Source organism: Pezoporus flaviventris, unplaced genomic scaffold, assembly GCF_033815535.1.
Source record: "Pezoporus flaviventris isolate CSIRO_AGI_PZ_B2104156 unplaced genomic scaffold, CSIRO_AGI_Pfla_v1 ptg000398l, whole genome shotgun sequence".
Lineage (NCBI taxonomy): Eukaryota > Metazoa > Chordata > Aves > Psittaciformes > Psittacidae > Pezoporus > Pezoporus flaviventris.
The window spans coordinates 137536-163027 of NW_026892945.1; the positions used below are offsets into that span (position 1 = coordinate 137536).

The 25492-nt window shown below is 60.2% G+C and overlaps 2 protein-coding genes across 2 annotated transcripts; one reads left to right on the top strand and one right to left on the bottom strand.

Moving 5' to 3' along the window:
• The first annotated feature begins 2204 nt into the window (after nucleotides 1-2204).
• SGCA (sarcoglycan alpha) lies at nucleotides 2205-6127 on the top strand. Its single transcript, XM_061443509.1, has 9 exons — nucleotides 2205-2262; nucleotides 2652-2858; nucleotides 4084-4226; nucleotides 4303-4375; nucleotides 4453-4651; nucleotides 4734-4896; nucleotides 4971-5176; nucleotides 5293-5319; nucleotides 5796-6127. Exons 1-9 carry the CDS (start codon nucleotides 2205-2207, stop codon nucleotides 5977-5979), a joined length of 1260 nt encoding a protein of 419 aa, XP_061299493.1. The 3' UTR covers nucleotides 5980-6127.
• A 1623-nt stretch (nucleotides 6128-7750) lies between these two features.
• On the bottom strand, nucleotides 7751-24353 carry COL1A1 (collagen type I alpha 1 chain). Its single transcript, XM_061443496.1, is given in 52 exon segments — nucleotides 7751-9352; nucleotides 9433-9675; nucleotides 9755-9945; nucleotides 10495-10777; nucleotides 10858-10965; nucleotides 11084-11137; nucleotides 11242-11349; nucleotides 11456-11509; nucleotides 11753-11860; nucleotides 11947-12000; nucleotides 12177-12284; nucleotides 12392-12499; nucleotides 12638-12799; nucleotides 12951-13004; nucleotides 13405-13458; nucleotides 13547-13654; nucleotides 13753-13806; nucleotides 13907-13960; nucleotides 14057-14164; nucleotides 14491-14598; nucleotides 14730-14828; nucleotides 14929-14973; nucleotides 15228-15281; nucleotides 15401-15454; nucleotides 15537-15590; nucleotides 15857-15910; nucleotides 16121-16219; nucleotides 16307-16360; nucleotides 16491-16589; nucleotides 16733-16786; nucleotides 17029-17136; nucleotides 17234-17287; nucleotides 17501-17599; nucleotides 17676-17720; nucleotides 17813-17911; nucleotides 18226-18279; nucleotides 18440-18484; nucleotides 18592-18645; nucleotides 18870-18914; nucleotides 19014-19067; nucleotides 19175-19228; nucleotides 19375-19428; nucleotides 19538-19591; nucleotides 19777-19830; nucleotides 20104-20148; nucleotides 21396-21464; nucleotides 21547-21578; nucleotides 21581-21638; nucleotides 21730-21765; nucleotides 21856-21890; nucleotides 22018-22212; nucleotides 24167-24353. Coding segments are annotated over 52 exon segments (4359 nt in total). The 5' UTR covers nucleotides 24249-24353; the 3' UTR covers nucleotides 7751-9205.
• Between the last annotated feature and the right edge of the window lie 1139 nt (nucleotides 24354-25492).

Consider the following 25492-nt stretch of genomic DNA (forward strand, 5'->3'; position numbering starts at 1 on the left):
CCAGGACCCTGCACCCGCCCCACGGCACCCGGCGCAGCCTCACAGCCTCTGACGTGACGCGGCGTGACGTCACTAGTGCGACACCCCCCCTTCGACCACCCGCTGCTCCTGCCACGGCCCCCCAGCCTGGGCCCCCGCGCAGGGCCCGCGCTACACCCGCACACACGTGTGCATACACACACACATGTGCACACACACACATACATGTGCACACACACACATACATGTGCACACACATACATACATGTGCACACACACAAGTGCACACACATACATGTGCACACACACACATGTGCACACACACATGTGCACACACATACATGTGCACACACACACATACATGTGCACACACACACAAGTGCACACACATACATGTGCACACACACACATGTGCACACACACATGTGCACACACATACATGTGCACACACACACATACATGTGCACACACACACAAGTGCACACACATACATGTGCACACACACACATGTGCACACACACATGTGCACACACATACATGTGCACACACATACATACATGTGCACACACATACATACATGTGCACACACATACATGTGCACACACATACATGTGCACACACATACATACATGTGCACACACATACATGTGCACACACATACATACATGTGCACACACACACATGTGCACACACATACATGTGCACACACACATACATGTGCACACACATACATGTGCACACACATACATGTGCATACACACACATGTGCACATACACACATGCATGTGCACACACATATACACATGTGCACACACACATACATGTGCACACACATACATGTGCACACACACATACATGTGCACACACACATACACATGTGCACACACACACATACATGTGCACACACACATACATGTGCACACACATACATGTGCACACACGCACATGTGCACACATACATATGCGCACACACATACATGTACACGCACACACATGTGCACACACACATGTACACACACATGCATGTGCACACACACATACATGTGCACACACATACATATGCACACAAATACATGTACACGCACACACATGTGCACACACACACATGCACACACACATACATGCACACACATACATACATGTGCACACATATACATGTACACACACGTGCACACTCACATGCATGTGCACACACACATACATGTGCACACACACATACATGTGCACACACATACATGTACACACACAAACATGTGCACACCCACATACAAGCACACACACATACATGTACACACACATACACGTGCACACACGCATGCATGTGCACACACACATACATGTGCACCCACGCACATGCATGTGCACGCACACATACATGTACACGCACACACATGTGCACACACATATATGTGCACACACACATGTGCACCCACACACATACATGTGCACACACATACATGTACACACACGTGCACACACATGCATGTGCACACACACATACATGCACACACACATACATGTGCACACACATACATGTACACACACACATGCATGTGCACACACATACATGTGCACACACACATACATGTGCATACACACACATACATGTGCAGAGATACATGTTCACACACACATACAGGTGCACACACGCACATACATGTGCACACACACCTACATGTACACATACATGCATGTGCACACATACATGTACACACACATATGCAAATACACATACATATGCACACGCATGTGCACATGCATATACATGCGCACACACATACGTGTGTACGCACACACATACATGTGCACATACACACATGTGCACATACACATTCATGTGCACACACACATACATGTGCAGTCACACATACACGTGCACACACATGTATGTGCACACACATATACATGTGCGCACAGACGCATGTGAGCTCACACACGTGTGTGCACACGTGCTCCTGCCTCGCTGCCACACAGGGGCACACACGTGCTTCTGGTGTCCCACACCCCACTCTGCCCCATCCTGTGCCCCCACTGCCACCCCATTGCCCTCGAGTGGGGGTTCCAGGACACCCCCATCAGAGGACGCCCCACCAAGGCAACACGGGAGCCCCGTGGGGCATTGGTGGCCGTGGTGCGATGTCCCCCTCCGTTCTCCGGTGGGATCCCCCCATGGGCTCCCCCCTTCCAGGCCAGCCCTGCTGCCTCTGTCAGTCAGCCCTGGCTCCATGCCCAAGCGCTGGAACATGGAGGCCCCGGAGCTGCTCCTGGTCTGGGTGCTGGCAGGCAAGTGGCGGCCCCGTCACCCACGGGGGGACACGGCCGGGCTGGGGACACCCCAGTGGGGACCGGATGGGGGCCTCCCAAAGAGGGGAGGGGCTGGGGGTGACGCTCAGATGGGACAGAGCTCAATGGAGACATCGTGGCCCTGCTGCCAGATGGCTTTGGGACAAGGCAGGGGGAGGGGGGTGAGTGGGACTTCTCCGGGGGTCCGGGGCAAGTGGGGGCTGCTGTCCCCATCTCTGTCCTTGTCCTTGTCCCTTTCCCTGCCCCTGGCCCCATTCCCACCCCTTCCTAAATATAGCCCACCCGCCATCCCAAGGCACTCGGCTGCAGGGAACATTCCTGGCCCTGTCCTGTGTTCCCGGGGGGCTCTGGGCAATGGGGAAACTGAGGCAGGGAGGAGCCACGGTGCTCAGCCCTGGCTCTAGCCCTGTCCCTGGCCACAGCCGTGGTCCCAGGGGAGTCGCAGGGCACCCTCCCTGACCACCACGTCCTCTCTGACCACCGCCTCTCCGCCGAGACCGGAGCTGTCTTTGTCCATGATCTGAAGCGGGAGCTGTTCCTGGATGCCTTCCTCACCAGGAGCGAGGATGATGGTGGTGAGGGCCAGGAGAGTGTAGTCGGGATCAGGAGGGGTCCTGCAGAGCCTGTGGGGCTGGGACCATTAATGGGGAGCCCTGGCTAAGCCTGCTCCCCACCAGCCATGACACCAGCTGGGCCATCTCCATCTGTCCCTCCTTCTACACAGTCCTGTAAACCTCCACCCATCCCACACCCCATCCATTCCACCCTGCATCCATGCTATCCTCCATGCATACCACACCTCATTCATCCCAACCCCCATCCATTCCACCCCCCATCCATCCTATACTCCATCCATCCCACCCCCATCCATCTTATCCTCCATCCATCCCACCCTGTGTCCATGCTATCCTCTATCCATCCCATCCCCTATCCATCCCACCCCCCATCCATCCCACCCCTCATCCGTCCTACCCCATCCACCCCAGCCATATCCATCCCATCCCCCATGTACCACATCCCCCATCCATCCGACCCCCATCCATCCTATCCTCCATCCATCCTACCCTCCATCCACCCCATCCCCATCCATCCCATGCCCTACCCATCCCACCCCCCATGCACCCCATCCCCCATCCATCCCATCCCCCATCCATCCTATACTCCATCCATCCCACCCCCATCCATCTTATCCTCCATCCATCCCACCCTGCGTCCATGCTATCCTCTATCCATCGCATCCCCTATCCATCCCACCCCCCATCCATCCTACCCTCCATCCGCCCCAGCCATATCCATCCCATCCCCCATGTACCACATCCCCCATCCATCCCACCCGTCATCCATCCTACCCTCCATCCACCCCACCCCCTATCCATCCCACCCCCCATCCATCCCACCCCTCATGCACCCCATCCCCCATTCATCCCATCCCCCACCCATCCTATACTTCATCCATCCCACCCCACATCCATCTCACCCTGCATCCATGCTATCCTCTGTCCATCCCTTCATCCCACCCCATCCCTCCACCCGTCTGGGGCCTCCCAAGCATTGCCCCATCACACTGTTGAAGTCAACCAGGAGAAGCACACCTTTATCCCCCCATTTAGGCTCTGAGGGTCATCTCCATTGGGGTCATTCACCCCCAAAAGGGGAGCGGGACCTCCCCAGGGCCCAGCTGGTGCAGGGACCACTCCTGCTTCCTTGTGGGGACCAGTTGGATGGGGAAGGGCTTGTAGGGCTGTCGCACAGCCCTTGTGTGGCACATGAATCCCAGTGTCTGTGTCCTGGTACCCACAGCCACCCCCATCACCTTCCATGCTCACCTCCGGGACCACCCGGACCTTCCGCGGTGGCTGCGGTACATCCAGCGCAACCCCCGCCAGCCAGGATACCTCTATGGTTGCCCCACGGCCACCGAGGTCGGCACCCACACCATTGAGGTAGGTGTCCCCCCTCCTGGCCCTGTGCTGGGGAGAGCGGGGTTGGCATCTTTGGGGGTGTTCCCTGTGTTGGCAGGTCCTGGCGTACAACCGGCTCACCTACGAGACGGTGGCTCAGCGCCTCCTCATCACCGTCATCCGCGCTTCACGTAAGGGCTGCGCACCCCAAACCTCACTGGGATGCCCCTGCATGCAGTGTCCCCATGGGCGCCACTTGTCCCCGCAGGTGGGGAGCTGCCGTTCCAAGGTGAGTTCCTGGTGGGTAACAGGAACGTGGAGGAGCTGCTGCCCAAGGCCGCGCGGGACATCTTCCTGCAGGCCACGGCAGGCGTCTGGGAGCAGGATGATCTCCAAATCATCAACATCACCTCGGCCCTGGACCGCGGCAGCCGCGTCCCGCTGCCCATCGAGGGGCGCAAGGAGGGGTATGAGCAGCACTGAGGGTGCTCCCCAGCAGACCCCAGCCTCCATGTGTGGATCTGGGGGTGACCTGCAGCCGCCCCACAGGGTCTATGTGTCAGTGGGGTCCCACGGACCCTTCTCAGGGTGCCTGACATCGGCTGCCTCGGCACAGAGCCACTTCCTCTGCAGCCTGGGCCAGCAGCCCCTCGCCTCCTGCTACGACACCTTCGCCCCCCACTTCTCCATCTGCTGGTGCAACCTCACCCTGGTGAGACCCATGTGCCCCCCCCCCGCACGACAGCACCCATATTGACGCCACCAGTAACCATCACCCCACTGCAGCTGCAGGTCTGGCCCAGCCCCACAGAGCCAGTGCCCATGTGGGGTTCCGGGGTGCTGGAGGAGGGTGGGGATTTCCAGCCCCCCACCGAGGTGCCCCCCCAGGACCTGCTGCCCGGGTTCCTGGTGACGCTGCTGGTGCCACTGGCAGTAGCTGCGCTGCTCTGCCTGCTCCTGGGACACCTCATGTGCTGCCGCAGGGAGGGAGTGTGAGTCAGGGGGGTCCCCACACCCAGGTGCCCACCCCTCGGCCATGGTGGCACCAGGACAGCCTGGAGGGCTGAGAGCCCTTCTCACCACTGTTACATTTTCCTCTGTTTTGTAGGCAAAAACGGGATTTGGAGACATCTGAGTAAGTCCCTGCACCCAGGATGAGGGGCTGGGGGAGCTGGGGGGGCTTTGTCATGGCCAAGCATGAGGAAGGCCAGCAGGACTAGGAACAGGGATGGGAACAGTTATCTCTCTGGTGGAGCATAAAGGTGTCCCCATTCCAAAGGGTACCTCCGAGGCCCCCTCCTCGCCTCCCCAATTGTCGGTGTCCCCAATAACCCCCCACAGACACGGGCTGGAGCACAAGAGCTGTTTTACTTCTCCAGTAGCCTTGCAGGACTCAACAGCACTGAGGGGGACCCCGCAGATGGAGGGGCAGACCTTGATGATGAGGGATCAATCACAGTGATAGAGTGCAGACCCCAAGGCTGGGTGGCCATACGCCACTGATGGGGAGCAAACAGCTCGTAATGGGGTGACCGACCCCACCAAGCCCCTTCCCCAGAAGGCTGTGGGTGGGAAGGAGGGGGTGCAGCACCACTTGTCCTTCCCCCACAGTGTCCAGCTGTTCCACCACGCCACGATCCACGGTGACACGCAGGAGCTGAGGCACATGGCCGGCAGCAGGGACGTCCCACGGCCCCTTTCCACCCTTCCCATGTTCAATGTCCGCACGGGACAGCGCATCAACCCCCTGCCTAGAGGTGCGGATGGAGCCCGTGTCCCGCTCCTCCCGCAGTGATGCTGGGGTGAGGAGACACAACCTCAGGGACAGGGATGGATGAAGGGGTGTCAGGGTACTTTTGTGGGGACCTCGCAGTTGTCATCTCCCTGGGGGTGTCCCCGCTGTGGGGTGGGTTTCAGCTGATAAAGTGGCCATTGAGAGATGCATGTGGCTTTTCTGCTTTATTTTTGGCTGTTTGCTGGGGGGGGGGGGGAGGGTGAAGAGGGAGGTTTTGGGGTGCAGCCTGCTGCGGGGCTCCGCTGGTTGCAACCAGCATTGAGTTGGCCAGTTCTTTACCCCAGCCAGCCCCAGGTGATGTGGGGCTGGGGCCCTGGTCTACCCTCCCTGTTGGTGCAGTTTCTGCACTCCTCTGCCGCCGTTTCCAGCTGCTTCACTCTATCCGGGTGCCCTCCTCCCACCCTGCTTCATTCATGACCCCCCAAGCCGTGCGGAGGGAAAAGGGCTCGTGGAAAGTAGGTATGGGGATAGGGACAGGGACAAGAGGGGGAACGCAGTCCCAGGGACACACAATGGCACCCACAGCACCCCAGTGTCTCCCGGCTCACCTGGGTCCTTGTTCCCTGCAGGATGGTGCCTGGAGCTTGCCCTCTTCCACCGCGCAGACCCAGACATCCCACTCAGCACCCCCAAACCCCTCCCCGGCCTCCCGGAGTTCCCCCCAGCCCAGCCCCTCACCTCCAAAGAAAGAGCATCTTTCAGAGAGGCCCCCCCCCCCCAACACGGGGCAGGCGCCAGGGTGGGGGTTAAGAAAACAGGGGGTGGGCCCAGGGAGGAACAAGAGGAGCCATTGATGGGCTGGGGCAGGCGAGGAGAAAGGAGCCATTGAGGTCTTGTCCTGCTGCCTGCGCAGCCCCATGCCCCCCGTGGGGGTAACCTGGGGGAGCCGAGGGTGGCACCTGGGGGCACAAGCATGAGCTGCTGGTGCTGCCCGGCTGCCCTTGCACCAGGGAGTGTAAGCAGTGTGAGCTGGGGTGGATGGTGCTGGCATGGGGGGGACCTGCAGTGGGTGCAAGGGGCTTGCACTGTGGCACCCGTGCACCATGGCACCCATTCACTGTAGCACCCATGCCATGGCACCCATGCACCATGGCACCCATATACCATGGCATCCATGCACCATGGCACCCATATACCATGGCATCCATGCACCATTGCACCCATGCACCATGGCACCCGTACACCATGGCATCCAAGCACCATTGCACCCATGCACCATGGCATCCAAGCACCATTGCACCCATGCACCATGGCACCCGTATACCATGGCATCCATGCACCATGGCACCCATGCACCATGGTACCCGTATACCATGGCATCCATGCACCATGGCTCCCATTCACTGTAGCACCCATACACTGTAGCACCCATGTACCATGGCATTCATGCACTGTGGCACCTCCAGCCACCCTCCATGTCCCCCTTTGTTCCCCCATGTCTCCCCCCATTCGGGGAGGGGACAACCCCAAAGTTCCCTCCCCCCCAGATCCAGCCCAACCGTCCTTTCGGGAGGGGGGGATGGGGGGGGGGGGGGGTGGATTCCCCCTTCCTTCCTCTCCCCCGCCCCAGGGCAGCGGGGGCTGAGCGAGGAGGAGGAGGAGGCCGGGGGCCGTGGTGAGGTGGGAGGACGGTGGGGCGGGAGCACAGAAGCGCAGGAGCGCAGGAGCAGAGCGGGAGCAGCCGGGACGGAGGACGAGGGGCTCCCAAGCCCATGCACCCCCCCCAGGATCCCCACGGCGACCCCCGAGAGCGAAGAGCAGAGCAGGTTGGTCGGATCATTTCACTTGCTTTATTTCAGCAGTCAAAAAGAGAAAAATAATAGATAATTAAAAAAAAAAGAGAACAATTTCAAATTATTATACATTATACAAACACGGTACAGAGCCGGGAGATCCCCGAGCATCCGCCGGGAAATGAGCCGGCAAATGGGTTGGGTTCGTGCCCCATAGGGGATGCAGAGATGGATGGGTGTGTGGATGGATGCAGGGATGGATGGATGGATGAAGGGATGGGGAAAAAGCTGCTGGAAGATGAGAGCAGAGCTGAAGGTCCACATGCTTAACCTGGAAAGTGCAGTTTTCCTTATTCTCTTTCAAGGCTTTGAACTGCGCTGGCTCTACTTTGCGTTTGCTCCGGGATTTGCTTGTGGGATGGGATGGGGGTTGAATAGCACCTTTAGAAAACTCACCAGTGGAGCTGGACAGCAAAGAAAGGGGGGAAAGAATCAAACAGAGGGAAATGAAGATAAATCAAGGTGAGTCTTTGGAGGCGGTAGCACCAGGCGGCCCCAGGCTCGGGTGTTTCGGGACTGGAATGAAAGAGAATTAACCAAAAACCAGGCTAAAAATCCTGGGGGTAAGAAACCTCAATGACTCCTGAGAGACCTTGAATGGGGGGAAATGAACATCAACGAGCAATAGAGCAACAAAACAAGGGGAAAAGTGGGAACATTAGACGGAAAATTTAGCACCTTTGCTCTGAACCTGGCAGGAAAGTCCCGGCACAGCTGAAAGAAAAAAACCAAACGAAGCTAAAACTACATGAATATGAAACAAAAATACCCCCAAAATGCGACAAATCTTTAACCCCAGTGAGGTAGCCTTCCGGAAAAGGAGGGTGCAGAGCGAGGTTTCGGGTCTGCGGCGCTGGGGCAGCGGCTGCTCCCCTGGAGTGCTTGGGAATGGGCTGTTGTGGCTGCCTGAATGGGAAGAAAAGAAAGCAAACAGAAAGAAAAGGACCCAAAAACAAAAGAACCAAACCAAAGGGAAGGGGGAGAGGGGCAACCCCCAAACCCAAGCAGCGAATCAGAACCAAGGGTTGAGCATCTTCCTTGCAGCGAAAACATGAACAGGCTGATGAGATGCGAGAAGCAAAGAGGGTTTGGGGGGGAATGAGGGGTTCGGAGATCCCAGTGCTCCAGGTGAGGCTCGGCTGGGTGAGTTGAACCCAACTCCGGGGAGGGGGCAAGCAAAGCGAACCCACGTCCTGGTGATTTGGTTTGAAAAGTCATTTATTTTTTATTCTTTTTTGAGGGGTTTAATGCTTTTTAGGGTTTTTTTTTTTTAGGTTTTTCTGGTATAGTTTTAGAGACGCTGGATAGAAACCGACACAAATTCGAGTCCATGTGAAATTTTCTCCTTTTTTTGGCTGTTTTTTTTTTTTTGTCTGTTTTTATTATTATTATCATTATTATTACTCTCTCCTGTCACATGTGGGGCGTCCGGTTTACAAGAAGCAGACTGGGCCAATGTCGATGCCGAATTCCTGGTCTGGAGCGCCAACGTCCATGGGAGCCAAATCAATGATGGGCAGGCGAGAGGTCTTTGTTGTCTTGTATTCGATGACTGTCTTTCCCCAGGCGCCAGTGTGACTCTGTGGGGAGCTCAAGATCAGCCCTGTGCCCACCACACGTCGCCACCACCACCACCGGGACCATCCCCGGCCCCACTCACCGTGCAGCCGTCCTCAGTGACACCATAGGTGAAGCGGCTGTTGCCTTCAGCCCTGATCTCAATCTCGTTGGCGCCTTGGAGGAGAAGAGCCTTCTTCAGGTTGCCGGTGTCCTGGTCCATGTAGGCAACGCTGTTTTTGCAGTGGTAGGTGATGTTCTGGGAGGCCTCGGTGGCCATCAGGCGGAGGAAGGTCAGCTGAATGGCGACGTCGGCGGGGTTGGAGCCCTCACCACCATACTCGAACTGCCGGAGAAGAGGCATTAGGCACCACAGAGCTGGTTGTCCATCCCGGTTGTCCCCCCCTCATCATCCCCATGCTAACCTGGAAGCCGTCACTCATTGTCTCGCCAAACCAGATGTGCTTCTTCTCCTTGGGGTTCTTGCTGAGATACCAGTTCTTCTGGGCAATGGTGGCCTGGGTTGGGTAGACGCACGTCTCGCCTGTCTCCATGTTACAGTAGACCTTGATGGCATCCAGGTTGCAACCTTGGTTGGGGTCAATCCAGTATTCGCCTGTGGGGTAGAGGGAGGACGGTGAAGGAGTGGGAAGCGAGGCAGGTGGCGAGGATGGATAGAGGATGGAGATGAAGGCCAGCCATAAGGGATGGAGGATAGAGGTGAGGAGTAGCCATGGAGGATGGAGGTGAGGAGCAGGGGGAGGGTCAGAGGATGGAGGAATAGGTGAGGGGTAGTTGTGAGAGATGGAGGATGAAGGGATGGCAGGTGGAGGTGAGGAGCAATCATGAGAGATGGAGGAGGGAGGTGAGGAGCAGGTAGGAGGGATCTGGGGGTGGAGCATGAGGTTGAGCAACACCCATGAGGAAGAGGAAGGAGGTGGGGAACAGCCATAAGCAATGGAGAGTGAAGGGATGGAGGATGGAGGTGAGAAGTAGCCACAAGAGGTAGAGGATGGAGGTGAGAGCAGCCATGAGAGATAGGATAGAGGAATGAAGCTGAGGCTCAACCAGAGGTGATGGAATAAGGATGGAAGTGAGGAGTACGCAGACAGGACAGAGGGATGGAAGTGTGAGCACCTCAGAGGGCACCAGCAGGGACACTGACCGCTCTTCCAGTCACCGTGGCACATCTTGAGATCACGGCAGGTACGGGCAGGGTTCTTGCGGGTGCCCTCAGGGCTGCGGATGTTCTCGATCTGTTGGCTCAGGCTCTTGAGGGTGGTGTCGACCTCCAGGTCCCGGTCACGCATCACGTTAGCATCATCAGCTCTGTAGTAGCGCCCACCATCATGAGCCTTCTCCTGGGGCGGCTGGGGCAGGAAGCTGAAGTCAAAGCCGCCGCTGGGGGGGCCGGGAGGACCAGGGGGGCCAGGAGGGCCAGGGGGACCCTACAAGAGGAGGATAATGGTGAGAAGGAGATGAAGGCTGGCAGCTTCGGGCAGGCAGCAGCACAGGGGCCAATACATACGACAGGGCCAACGTCGCCAGTGCGACCACGGGGGCCAGGGGGACCGATGGGACCGGGCAGCCCGTTGAGACCGTCTTTGCCTGCAGCACCAGCAGAGCCAGGAGGACCCTGTGGGAGAAAAGGGGTGAGCATGGCCATCATCCCCATCAGGATCCTGGTAACAGGGGGGACCTTCTCCCTGGGATGCTCCAGTAGAGACTGGAGACTGACTCAGCTGAGGACTTACTCTTGGACCAGCGGGACCAGAAGCACCAGAAGGACCTTGTTCACCAGGAGAGCCCTGTGCAAAGCAAGGAACAAGAAGGGATGTCGTGAGAATCTTGCTTTGGTTCCAGGATGTGTGGCAGCACCCAGTGCCACCGTCACCCACTCCAGAGCACTTACAGGAGGACCAGGTGGGCCCTGGAGACCAGAGAAGCCTCTATGACCTTTCATGCCTCTGTCACCCTGTTCACCAGTTTCACCTTTGTCACCACGGGGACCTTGTGGACCCTGGAGGAGGAGGAAGATGTGTTGAGCAAGGTCCAGGACACCTACTGCCCCTGTGCACACAGGGACACAGAAGCACCAAGGAGGATGGAGGCAAACACCAACTTACAGCAGGACCACGAGCACCAGCAGGACCAGGGGGCCCAGCAGGACCTTGAGGACCCTGGAACAGGAGAGAAGGGGGCAGGTTAGAGCACCCTCCACCTTCTGCTGCCAGCACCACCCCAGGCAGGGTGGTGTTACACTGCATTCCCAGGAAGTTCCCTCCAGCACCGGGAGCAGATCCCAGGGCCAGACCTGAGCCTGCAGTGGGTCTGCAGAGTCAGCCCTTGCTCTAGAGCCCGAGCCTGGGGTGACCCCTGGGCTGGGAGCGGGCGAGGGGGGCGCAGGGCAGAGCATCACTTACGGTCTCACCGCGATCTCCGCTCTTCCCAGCAGGACCAACGGGGCCAGGGGCACCGGGGGCACCGGGAGCACCAGGGGGGCCAGCAGGGCCGGTCTCACCACGGTCACCCTGTGAGGAGGATGAGGAGGAAGAAGAAGAGAGGTCAGTGTAAGCCAGCACAGCCCCATCACCCATTCCTATGGCTGCCCACTCACCTTGGGACCAGCAGCACCATCACGACCAGGGGCACCTTCAGCACCGGGAGCACCCTACAGAGGAGCAGAGATCCCTCATGAGGGCAGGACAGGGCTAACAGGGGCCTGAGTGTCACTATGCTCACTAGTGCCATGAGCTGGCAAGTCCTCAGTGAGCGCAGCAAGCCCAATGCTGATGGGGGGGCGTGTCCATGCCCCCCCAACACCGATGGTTGCCCACAGTCTCTCACCTCACGTCCAGCTTCACCGGGGGGCCCAGCCAGGCCGGGGGGGCCCATGGGGCCAGGAGGACCGCGCTCACCAGGAGAGCCAGAGGGACCTTGTTTGCCAGGTTCACCCTGCAGAGGGGAGAGGAGGGGCCAGGGTCAGACACCGTCAAGCATCTTCCATGGGTTGGTATGATCCTGGGGAGCTTCCAGCATCAGGGAGCCCCCCAGGTACTCACTGAGGGGCCAGGCAGCCCAGGGAAGCCTCTCTCGCCTCTCTGTCCGGGTAGACCAACGACACCACGCTGACCAGCGATACCTTGGGGTCCGGGGGTGCCAGGAGCGCCCTGGGGAGGGCAAACAGCACCTCAGGGTGCTGCAGCTGCAGGGGGCACCCTCCCGATGGAAGGCCATTGCCAAGGGGTTGATGCCCTCGTGGGATGGGTGATGCCCGCATCCCTGGCTCTGCGTCAGGGGTGACTTACGATGGGTCCATCAGCACCGGGGGAGCCCTTCTCGCCAGGAGGCCCGGGGGGGCCGGCAGGGCCAGGCTCACCGGGGCGGCCAGCGGGGCCGGTTTCACCGCGGGGTCCTTTGCCACCTTCCTTCCCGCTGGGGCCGGGGGGGCCGGGGAGGCCGATGTTCCCCTGGGCAGAGGCGGGGACACAGAAGCGATGCCGTCAGATCCAGCTGAAGCACAGCCAGGGGTGCCCCAGCACCAACTGTGACATGGCAGGGATGGGTGCCCAGCACCAGCACCCTCCCGGCACCCACTTCTCACCCCACCGGGGTACTCACAGAGGGGCCGGGGGGACCAACTCTTCCAGCAGCACCAGGAAAACCAGTAGCACCCTGGAAGGGGGAAAAGATGGAGTTAGGAGGGTCCTGGTCCAGGCATCGCCTGACCCACCAGGAGAGCAGCGCCAGGGGACACCACAGGGAGCCCTGGAGCTGGTGGCCAGGAGGGAAGCGGCCATCCAGGGGGACCTTGGGCTGATTTGGTGCGGGGGGTATAAAGGGAAACTCCCGCCTTCCCCTCTGCTCCATCCCTCTGGGGATGAAGCCACCCTAGGTCAATGCTGTCCCCCCATAGGGGTTTGGGGTGCAGGGAAGTGCTGAAGTTCCCCTCTGCCTCACACGTTGGGGGTGTGGAGCAAGGCACGGGGGGGGGGGGGGGGGTTAAACCACCTCAGGGGTGTTTGTGCCTGGAGGAGCTCCCCAAAACAGCCCATCCCCCAAGACTGATACTTACAGGGGGTCCAGCGCTACCGCGAGCACCTTTGGGACCAGGAGCACCAACAGCACCCTGTGGAGGAGGAGGAAGAGGAGGAGAGGGGTGAGATGTGCTGTGGGGCTGCACCCCTATGGGGTTTGGGGTGGGGGGAGTTACTTACGGCAGGGCCAGGAGCACCAGTGGGGCCAGCAGGGCCGGGGGGACCGGCATCACCCTTGGCTCCAGCATCACCAGTTTCACCTTTAGCACCAGGCTGGCCATCGGCACCCTGTGGGAGCAGGGAAGGGTGAGCCAGGGGAGCTCAGCATCACCCCGGTGGGGCAGGATCAGGCCCCCGGGGAAGAGGGGAATGAGGACATCACTTACAGGGGGGCCAGCAAATCCAGCAGGACCGGGAGGGCCGGGCTCGCCACGGTCACCCTGCAAGGGACAGCGAGTCAGAGGCGTGACACCGAGAAAGAGACAGGCACCTACGGCCACCAACGGGTGGGCACCACGGCTGGGGCAGGGGGACACTTACGGGAGCACCACGGGCACCAGTGGGACCAGCAGGACCCGGGGGACCGGCTTCACCCTGGAAAAGGGGAGGAAAACCAGAACAAGGATGTCAGGGCTGTGTCAAGGAGGTGGCAGGGACCAGGACACGTCCGTCCCTGTGCAGTGGCCCTACCTTGTCACCGGGAGCACCAGCAGGGCCGGGAGGGCCGATGGGACCGGTCAGACCTCGGAGACCGTCTTTACCAGGAGCGCCATCAGCACCTTTGGGACCGGGGTCACCCTGGTAGAGGAAGATGATGGCAGGTTAAGCACAGCAGCACTGTGGCACCCTGGACCTTCATCCTCCCTGCAGGAGGCTGGGAGCATCCCCCTCCTCCCAGGGAAGAGCTGGGCTCAGCAGGGGGCTGTCCCCAAGGACCACGCTTTGGTGGGGACATTGGTAGCACTGAGCATCCTCTCTGCAGGGTGCTAATCCCACGAGCCCCGGCTTTGGGGAGTGTAACACACACACACACACACACACACACACACGATGAGGGGGAAGCAGAGTTGGTCGGGAGCAAGGCATGGAAGTGGGAGACAGCAGGATTTGGGGGCAAAACGTACTCTGTCACCCTTGGCACCTGGCAGGCCAGCAGCACCACGCTCTCCGGGCATACCCTGCAGACCGGGGGGCCCTTGGTTCCCGGGGGCACCAGGAGCACCAGCATCACCCTGGGATGGAGAGATAGGAAATGGGTGTTAGCGACAGCCTGGCCTCAACACCAGCCCCAGCAAAGGGGGCAAAGCCAAACCCCCACCCCCCCTTTACATCTGCACCCTGAGAGTCAGGACCTCACTCCTACCTTAGCACCATCGTTACCGGGAGCACCGTTAGCACCACGAGGACCTTGGGGACCAGGGGGGCCTTGGACACCACGTTCTCCAGGGAATCCTCTCTCGCCCTGGAGGGGGGAAGCAGGAGAGGGGCCAAGGCCATGAGGGGCATGGTGGGTGCTGGAGGGTGCCACGACCCGGCTGGGCAGTGAGTGGGATTCAACCTACCCTGGCACCGGCGGGACCGGGGGCACCAGCATCTCCGGGGACACCCTGTGAGGGAGGAACAGGGTCAGGGTCAGGATGGGAACTGGGGACCCCCGGATGCCCCCAGGGGTGGGGAGGGTCCTGCAGTCCTGGGGGCATAGCATGGGGCTGAGGTCCCCGCTGCTCCCAGGGACCTCCGGAGGCTGCATGGAGCACATGGCTTCAGGGTGCCCTGGGGGCACCCCTCAGCAGCCCCCAGCTCTGTGGTGGGGAGGGCACAGGGGCGGTCCCGTGCCATGGCCATGCTCAGCCACACTCACCTGCTCACCAGGCTTGCCAGCCTCACCAGGGGGGCCAGCGGGGCCCGGCAGACCCTGGGGGGAAGAAGAGCAATGAGGTACTACAGAAGTGGTGACCACAGGGGACAAGGAAAGGGGCATCACTCCCACCATGGATGGCTGGTGCCTGCGCAAGGGATGGGAACACCTCTCACCTGGAAGCCAGGAGCACCAGCAGGACCTTGTTCACCTCTTTCTCCAGCAGGACCCTATGTGGGACAGGACAAGCATAAGGGGGGTGCTCGGTCAGCTCCAGTGGCCAAGGGTGGCCAAGGGCTCATTGATACTCACGGTAGGGCCAGGAGGACCTTGGGCACCAGCTTCACCGTCTTTGCCAGCAGCACCCTGTGGAAGTGGAAGAGGAGGGAGATCAGAGCATGACCCCAATGGGACTCTGCACCCCCAGGAGCCAGGCATGGGGCTGGATGTGGCCATTGTATCCCCTGAGGGCCAGGAACAGCCCTGCTGAGCCACATCACCTCCCACCCTGACTCATGGCCTCCTTCATCCCTGGAGCCTTCCCAGACCCATCCCGACCCCCCCCCCCCCCCCCCATCAGGGGGAAGCTCCCAGGCAAGCTCTCACTGGGCTGAGCTCTGGTGCATACGTACCACAGCGCCGGGGGGGCCGGGAGCTCCCCTCTCACCGGGTTTGCCAGGCTCACCCTGGAAGGAAAAGAGCAGGAGGAAATCCATGATGGAGCCACCATGGCAAAGGACAGGAGCCTGCAGGCTCGGGCAGGATGGAGGCCATCCCCGAGGGGGACACATCCCCAGAGCCACCCCACCACCAGGTGATGGCAGTGGGATCCATCATGGACCAGAGCTCCTGCATCCATGAGGACGCATCACCTCCAGCAGCTCCCATTCACTCACCGCAGCACCTTTGGGACCAGGGAAACCCATCACACCAGCTTGACCTCTGGCTCCAGGGGGGCCGGGGGGACCAGGGCGCCCATCTTGACCAGCGGGACCCTGTTATGGGGGGGAGTGAGCGAGCCCCCTGTTAGCAGAGTCCAGGGTGAGCCAAGGCAGGAGCGGGGCACAAGGGGAACAACTTACAGGGGGTCCAGTCTTGCCATCAGGACCGGGGCTCCCAGGGCTTCCAGTCAGACCCTGCAGGACAGTGCGAGCTTCATGAGGAGCTCAGGAATTCCAAGGGATGCTTCAGCGGATGTGAGCATCCCGGAAATCGGCTTCTCTGCCGGCATGGAGAGCACAGACAGCGGTGCCCGGCAGCACTCACCTTGGCACCGGGCAGGCCGGGCTCCCCAGGGCGTCCAGCTTCACCGGGAGATCCTTTGGGGCCAATGGGGCCGGGGGAGCCGCGCTCGCCGGGGGGACCCTGGGGACAGGTGGGAGAGGGGACAGGGTTACCCCATCAGGGGTGGGAACGGCATTAGGCCGCTGCATGGGGACAGGTGAGAGGTACCCAGTGTCCCCACTGAGGACGTTCTCACCCAGACAGGAGGAGATGTGGGCACCTACCTTGGGGCCAGCGATGCCATCACCACCAGGGAAACCACGGCTGCCAGGAGCACCCTGCGAGGGACACAGAGGGGTCAGTGTGGAGACAGGGGGTGACCTCGGGGGTGCAGGGGAGGGATGCAGGGATGTGGGATCAGATGTCCTGTGCTGGAAGAGGCTGGGGATGTCCCCACGCGTGTGTCTGTCCCAAAGCACCGACAAGACTCAGCTGCTGGACATCAGGAGATGGGAGGAGGATGAGGATGGGGATGGGGACAGGGACCTGGTGGCCATGGGACAGGGCTGTTCCTACTCACACGTTCACCGGCGGGGCCGGGAAGCCCAGCGGGGCCGGGCTCACCACGAGCTCCTCTCTTGCCTTCCTCACCAGCTGGGCCAGGGGGACCTTGGACACCAGCAGGGCCCTGGGGAAGAAGGGGAAGGGATGAGCACCCAGTGCAGGGAGCCAGGAGGGGCTGAAACCCCCAGGGGAAGGGGGGGGGGGGGAGGGGTGTCACTTACTGGTTCGCCTTTGGCACCAGTGTCTCCCTTGCTGCCTGGAGCACCTGGTTCACCCTGGAGGAGGAGAAGAGGGAAAAACCGTTTAACCCCAGATTGAAGAGCAAAGGGAGCCCTGAGCCACATTCTACTCTGCATCTGTCCGCCCCAGCGCCATCCTGCACTCAAGCATCCTGCACCAAAGCAGGCACCTCTGGGTTGGGCAGCAGCTCGGTGGAGCAGGGATCAGCCCACGGCAGGAAGCGGATGGAGGTGTCCGGGGATACTCACGCTGTTACCCTTGGGGCCGGGGGCACCGCTGGGACCCTGGGGTCCAGAGGGGCCGCGTGCACCAGGGAAGCCGGGAGCGCCCGCAATGCCCGGAGCACCCTGGAAGAGGCACATGGTGGTGAGGGAGCAGCTCAGCCCCTCCGCTGGGAGCCGGGTCGGGGCAATGGACACTCACGATTGCGCCCTTGGCACCAGGTTGACCATCAGCACCAGGGTTGCCCTGTGGAGAGAAGGAGGAGGAGGAGAAGGAGGGTTACACTGGGGTTGGCAGGACATGAGGCAAAGGACAGGGAGCTGTTGGATGTGACTCACAGCAGGACCAGCAGCGCCAGCAGGGCCGGGAGGACCGGGCTCACCACGGACACCTTGGGGACCTTCACTGCCACGAGCACCCTGGGGACCAGTTTCACCCTGGGGAGGAAGAGAAGGGAGGAAGAAGCATGAGCACAAGGGCTACCATGAGATCCTGACATGGCTGAGTTCCCCCTCATCATCTCCTTTCCAATAGAGGCAAAGCCAGGAGAGGTGTCCATGGGGCTTGGCTGGGGACATCTCCATCCAGTGGCCCAGGCAGCCCGCAGCACTTTGGGCTTTCTTGGTTTTGGGCCACATGAGGAGCTCATGTGGTGCTTGATCCTTTTCCCCATCCCTTCACTCCCAGTTTCCACCAGTTCTTCCCAGCCCAGGAGATGCCACTTGGGAGGAGATGCTCAGACAGGTCCTACCTTAGCACCAGCAGCACCGGGGAAGCCAGGGGGACCAGCAGGGCCAGTTGGACCCTAGACAGGAGAGAAGGCAGGAGTCAGAGCAGGGATTCCACCTCCACAGCTGGTTTTCCAGGCAGGAGAGGTCTGGCTCTAGCCACGGCAGAGCTGGAATGGGATCTCCCTCTGGAGCAGCCAGAGCCACTTCCGCTGCTGGGCTCAGGGGGTTACTTACGGGAGGACCGGCAGCACCGGGAGCACCATCGTTACCACGAGCACCCTGTGGCAGAGGAGGCCCCGTTAGTGATGCCCAGTGGTAGGAGCAGTGCCCACGCCCCCCCCCCCCCCATGCATGGGGGGAGCTCAGCCCTGCCCCAGGATACTCACAGCAGGGCCAGAGGGACCAGGACGGCCTCTCTCACCGGGAAGACCACGAGGACCCTGTGGAGGGGAGAGGACACATTTGGTGACCAGGGGAGATGCTTTCCCCTTTGCAGGCCTCCTCCCATCCCTGCATCTCCTGGTCCTGCCTGCAGGGTTAAAACCCCTCCCACCCCATTCTCTGGGTATCCCTGGGGAAGCATCCCTGTGGATGAGCTGGATCCCCATCACATCTTGCCCTCAATCCCCTCCCCACCACAGCCCCCATGGTCCGCAGCACTCACCATCTGCCCAGGGGCTCCGTTCTCTCCTGGACTGCCAGGCTCACCCTAGGAGAAAGGACAACATTGAAGGACCTGCTCCAGAGGGAGGGAGCAGGAATGGCTTTGTACCGGGATGACAAGGGTGATGCTGCCGCCGCTCCTTACCTTGGGGCCAGCAGGACCAGGCTCACCCTTAGCACCATCCAGACCACTGAAGCCCTGAGCAGCAGGAGAGAGAAGAGTGGGGGGGTCAGGAGGGGCACCCCAGTGAGGTCGGGCTCCCCGTCCCCCAAACCCTGCAGACAAGGGAGGGAGGAAGGACTCACTCTGTGACCCTTCATGCCCGGCAGACCGGCAGTTCCTGGGAGACCACGTGCGCCCTAGAGGAAAGGGGACACTGTGATGGAGGTACCTAAGGTGGGGTGTCCCGCACCCTGCCACCCGTGTCCCCAAGGGGAACGGGCAGTTGGTGTCACATCTTTGCACCTCGCCATGGTGGGGTGTCCCCATGGGGAGGGCATCTCACCTGTGGGCCGGGGGGACCGCGCTCTCCGGGGCGCCCGGGCTTCCCAGCTTCACCCTAAGCACAAGGACACTGGGTCGGTGGCACATCCCCTGCCCACCTGAGGGGGGCTGGAAGGGCCACCAGGCCCAAACGAGGTGGGGGACACCATTCACAGGCCACTTACATCATCTCCGTTCTTGCCAGGAGGGCCAGCGGGACCACGGGGACCCATGGGACCCTAGGAGAGACGTGGGGTAGGGGTGAGGGTGCTGAGTTTGATGGCAGGCCCCTGTCACCCTGTCCCATTCCCAAGGCTGTGATGCCCTGGAGCAGGAGCAGCATGGCCTTGGCCAGGGCTGGGAATAGGAAGCCTCATCCCCATCCCTGCAGGATGAGGTTGGAGGAGGAGGTGGCAGGACTCACAGAAGCACCGGGCTCTCCAGGTTCACCGGGGGGACCTTGGAAACCTTGAGGACCCTGCGGGCCAGTGGGAGAAAAAGGGGGGGGGGGGGGAAGGAAAAATGGGTTAGAAAATGAGAAGATTGGGCCTGAAGACCCCAATGGCAATGGCACTGTGTGCGTGTGTGTGTGCATGTGTGGTTGTCCCTGCAGCATGTCCCCACAGGTTTCCATAGCAATTGAGAATGGTCAGATGCCCCGTCCCACCCTTGTCCCATCCTATCCCACCCAAAGGGGCCCCTGGGGCTACTCATCCCCAAAACAAGAGGGGAGGAGGAGGAAGATACTCACAGGAGCACCAGGAGGGCCGGGGAGACCGCGGGGGCCAGCAGGACCCTGGGAAGGAGAATGGAAAGTGGTGCTAAGTGGCTGCATGTCACCTTGGCCCCATCCCTGTCCCCATTGCCACTCTGCTGGTGTCTCCACTGACCCCATCACCACCCTACCACCATCCCATCCCCATCCCTGTCACTACCCCCATCCCTGTTCCCATTGCCATCCCATCCTTATCCTCATTGCCACCTCATCACCACCCCACCCCTGTCCCCATCACCACCCCCATCCCTGTTCCCATTGCCACTCTATTGCTGTCCCCATTGAACCCCATCATCTCCCCTCCATCCAATCCCTGTCCCCATCACCACCCCCATCCCTGTTCCCATTGCCACTCTATTGCTGTCCCCATTGAACCCCATCATCTCCCCTCCATCCAATCCCTGTCCCCGTCACCACCCCCATCCCTGTTCCCATTGCCACTCTATTGCTGTCCCCATTGAACCCCATCATCTCCCCACCATCCCATCCCATCCCTGTCCCCATCACCACCCCCATCCCTGTTCCCACTGGCATCCCATCCCTATCCTTATTGCCACCTCATCACCACCCCACCCCTGTCCCCATCACCACCCCCATCCCTGTTCCCATTGCCACTCTATTGCTGTCCCCATTGAACCCCATCATCCCCCCCACCATCCCATCCCTGTCCCCATCACCACCCCCATACCTGCTCCCATCGTCATCCCAGACCTATCCTCATTGCCGCCCTATCCTTGTCTCCATCATCGCTCATTCCTTCTCCCCTTTACTATCCATTCTGTATCCCCATTGCCATCCCATTCCTGTCTCCATTGCCACACACCCCATTACCATCCATCCCTGTTGCCAGCCCTGTACCCATCATCAGCCATCCCCAGTCCCCATCACCACCCCATTGCTGTCCCCAGTGAACCCCATCCCTGTCCCCATTGCCACCCCATTCCTGTTCCCATTGCCACCCCACCCCTGTCCCCATCACCAACCATTCCCTGTTCTCATTGCCGTCCCATCCCTATCCCTATTGTCAACCCATCACCACCCCATCCTTGTCCCCTTCACCAACTGTGTACTATTCCCACTGCCACCCCATCCCTGTCCCCATCCCTGTCCCCATCACCTCCAGGACCAACATCCCTCCCCATGCCTCTCACTTTCCACCACTGAGTATCCTCAGCACCACCAGCACAAGCAGCGCTTGAGGCACCTCACCCTTTTCACAGCCCCCTTATGCCCCCCCCTGTGCCCCCCAGGCACCTCCGAGTGCTCACCATGGGGCCAGGCACAGCCATGCCTCCGGCTTTCTCGTCGTAGCCATAAGACATTTGAGGAGCGAAGTTCTGCAGGCGGGAGGGGGGAGGTGAGCAGGGCACAGGCACCCCCTCGGGGGCTTCACCCCAGGGGGACCCCCCCCATACTCACTCCGCCGAGGCCTGGAGGGCCGGGGGGCCGGGGGGCCCCGGTAGGCCGGGCTGTCCGGGGATGCCATCTCTGCCAGGGGGGCCGGGGAGTCCCTGTGCAGGGGAGAAGAGAAGAGAAGAGAAGGGTGAGCCCAGCAGGACAGGGGTCCTGGCAGCGCGGAGGGGTCTGTGGGGTGATACCCACCCTGTCTCCTTTGGGGCCGGTGTCTCCCTTAGGACCCTGGTGAGGAGAGATGAAGCCTTGGTTAGCAAAGGGGCTCGCAAACAACCGGGGGTGCCGCGGGGTTTGGGGGCGACGAGGAGCCCTTACCTCTACTCCAGCGCTTTCTGGGTAGACAGGGGAGGCTGTGGGAGAAAGGAGGGGGGTTTGGAGGATCCCGCTGTGACCCCCCCGCAGCCCAGACACCACGGGGATGGGCACTGAGCCAAGGGGACCACGCCGCCGGGGGTTCGGGGGGGAACGGGGCGGTACCGTCGGTGTCGGGACAGATGGGGCAGCATTCTCCAAAGGGGATCTCAGCGTTGGGGCAGTCGGAGGTGTCCTCACAGATCACCTCGTCGCAGAGGATGTTGCCGCTGTCGCAGACGCAAATCTGGCAGGGTTCTGGTTTCCACACATCTTTGTCGTTGTATGTTAGACCATCCTGTATGCAGTTTCCAGTTTGGACTGCAGAGAGCAGGGGGAGATGTGAGGGAGGGGGGCACGGCCCCACACACAGCTCTGCTCTTCCTCACCCTCCCCTCCATCCCCCTCGCCTCGCTCCTGCAGCTTCTCTCCCTTCATCTGGTTCTCATCATCCCATCTCGGTGACACAGGAAAAGCACCACAATAAACTCTTCCCACATACGCTGGAATTTAAACAAACCCTTCCAGCCAGCTCCAGCTTCCTTACCCCGCCAAGGCAAATACCCCCACGGCGGGCAGGGGGTCAGCGCTGGGGTCCCCTTGTCCACAGGGGACAGGGATGGGATGGGAATGGGACGGGATGAGAGGGATCGAGTGGGTTGGCCCCAATGTCTGGGCTGAAATTAGATCCAGGCGGCTGCGGGATAGGGCTGGCTCAGGCCGGATGGGCTGGGGAAGAAGAGCGCAGAGACTGGAAGCAGACGTTGGGGCAGCGAGCCAGAGCCATAGGGCTGCCCCATGGCGGAGAAGGGGCCTGGAGATGGGGTGGGGTGGTGGCCCTGCCAGTGGGCCCCGGCTTGGTGAGAGCAAAAGGAGGCGAAAATCAAACTGGGAACTGCAAAACACCCGTTGCAAAAGGCAAAGGGAAAAGCGGCTCTCGCAAAGAGGGGAAAGGGAAAAGGCTGAACACCCGCTGCAAGAGGCCAAAGGCAGGAGGGGAACTGCAGAACGGCCATTGGAAACTGTAAATGGTAACTGCAAACTGCAGAATGACCACTGCAGACTGCAGAACGGCCACTGGAACCTGCAGAATGGCCACTGGAAACTGTAAATGGTAACTGCAAACTGCAGAATGACCACTGCAGACTGCAGAACGGCCACTGGAACCTGCAGAATGGCCACTGGAACCTGCAGAACGGCCACTGGAACCTGCAGAACGGCCACTGGAAACTGTAAATGGTAACTGCAAACTGCAGAATGACCACTGCAGACTGCAGAACGGCCACTGGAACCTGCAGAATGGCCACTGGAACCTGCAGAATGGCCACTGGAAACTGTAAATGGTAACTGGAAACTGCAGAACGGCCCTTGCAAACAGCAGAAAGGGCATTGGAAACTGCAGAATGGCCATTGGAAACCGTAAATGGTAACTGGAAACCGCAGAATGACCACTGCAAACTGCAAATGGCCACTGCAAACTGCAGAGTGGCCAATGCAAATGGCAACTGGAAACTGCAAATAGCTATTGGAAACTGCAGAATAGCAACTGCAAACTGCAGAGTGGCCGCTGCAAACTGCAGACCGCAGATGTTCAAGTGCAAAATGTCCCAAAAAAAGTAAAAAAAAAAAATCAAAAAAGGCACAAAATCTCCCCGCGGTGCCGAGCTGGGTCGGACCCGCGGGTGCTCCCGGCCCGGCTTCGTCCCTGCGCCCCGTGCCCATGGTGCAGGGGGCAGCCGCGGTGAGGCGCAGCGGGGCAGTCCGGTCCCGCCGGGCCAGCCCGGGACGTTTCGCGTATGAATCATCCAGGACTTGTCTAATTCTTTCCTGATGGGTTTTGCAGCTCCCGGGGCAGGGCCCACCCCCCGCTCCCCCCTGCTCCCCCCCTCGCCTCTTCCCCCTAGCTCCCGCGCTCTTTCCCCCCTTTCCCTCCCTCCTCCTCCTCCTCCCCTTTTTCCCCAGCTCCCTCCTTCCCTCCGGCTCCTCTCCACCCTTCCCTCCCGCCCCGCTCTTGGCAGGGCGCCCCGGCTCTCAGCGTCAGCTCAGGCACCCCCTGAACCCCTTCACCCCCGAGTCCTCCCGATCCTCCTTTTCCTCTCGTCTTTCCCCCTCCCTGGTTTGGGGTGCGTTTTCTGCTTCGGATGCCAACCACCCCTTGACCCGTCCCCAGGCCATGGCAGCCGGACCAAGCGTTGACGATGCCACCCAACCTCATCCCACCACCACCTCGCATCCCAACAGTGCTGAGGACCGTCGCGGATGCCGAACTACTTACTGTCTTCTTCTCCTTGCCCGCGGGTGAGTAGTACAGTCGCTGCTATCAACAGCAGTAACCGAGAATCCACAAAGCTGAACATGTCTAAATATTAGACATGTAGACTCTTTGGGGTCTCTTTGTTCTTAGGTTGGGGTCATACGGGGCCGATCCAACTCTGGAGCTCCAAATCCAGACCCCAGCAGAAACTTCCTACTGCCCTAGCCCACTCCTTCGTCTCCCCTTATATACGATGTGCCGGCGGGGAGAGGAGGGACCCATCGCAACCAGGGAATTTTGGACAGCCCCTCGGCCAATCAGCGGCACCCAGCGAGTCGGGGGGCACCCCTCAGCCCTTCCCCCCCTCCCCCAGTCTGTCTGTCCGTCCATCCATCCTTGCACACGCATGCACAACTATGCACACGCGTGGTTGTGGGGTGGGTGGGAAGGGGGTGCTAGGATGAGTTTGGGGGGGGGATCCCCATCCTGAGGTGTTGGGGGGGTGGATATGGCCACGCAGGGAGGGGACAGGCAACGTGACATGTGGCACCTGGGGCACCTCAGTGCCATGGGATACTGGGGCCTCAGGGGACTGCAAACACCCCCCATCCGTCACCCACTTCCCCCCCCCCGGGGCTCCCCATCATTCACCCTCCTACCCTAGCACAGTGCAAAGGACAAGGACATGAGCACCAGGACCCTGGAGTACCTCTTGGGCCACAATCCCCATGTGGGACCCCCCAACCTTCAGACACCCCAAAACACCCCAAAGGAACACTCTTTTTCAGTCTCTTTTCTCTTTCTATCCATCTTTTCCCCTTTCTCCTCCCCAGCCCTCTCCCTCCTCTCCATCCCGCTCCCCTCTCCCCCCTCCTGGCACACTTCCACAGCCGTTTCCACATTTGAAGGAGCCACGTTGGTTGGAAAAAGCAAAAGCTCCTTGACAATAATCCACAATCGACCATGCAATTTGAGAGGCTGTAATTACACGCCAAAAAATATACGTATTTACCAGGGCTGGGGCATGGGGGTAGAGGAAAGAGCCCTGCAAAGGGGATGTGGCACCTGGGCAACGGGGGGACACCTACATAAGGGGTGATTTTTAGGGGAATAAAGTGAGAAATGGGGCTGGGGTCTTGATGCGAGAGGGAGCAAAGAGCTGGGTCTGGCTCGTGCACCTCTGTTTGTCCCCCGAGCACTGTGGTGCACAGGGCACTGGGAGCACTGGGCTCAACACAGAGGGGAAACCCCTCCCAAGCAGGGTTTTTTCATTAATATATTTATTATTTATCATCTTTAATAGTTATAAACCACTGCAATTGAACAACGAAATAAAGGCGGGGGGGG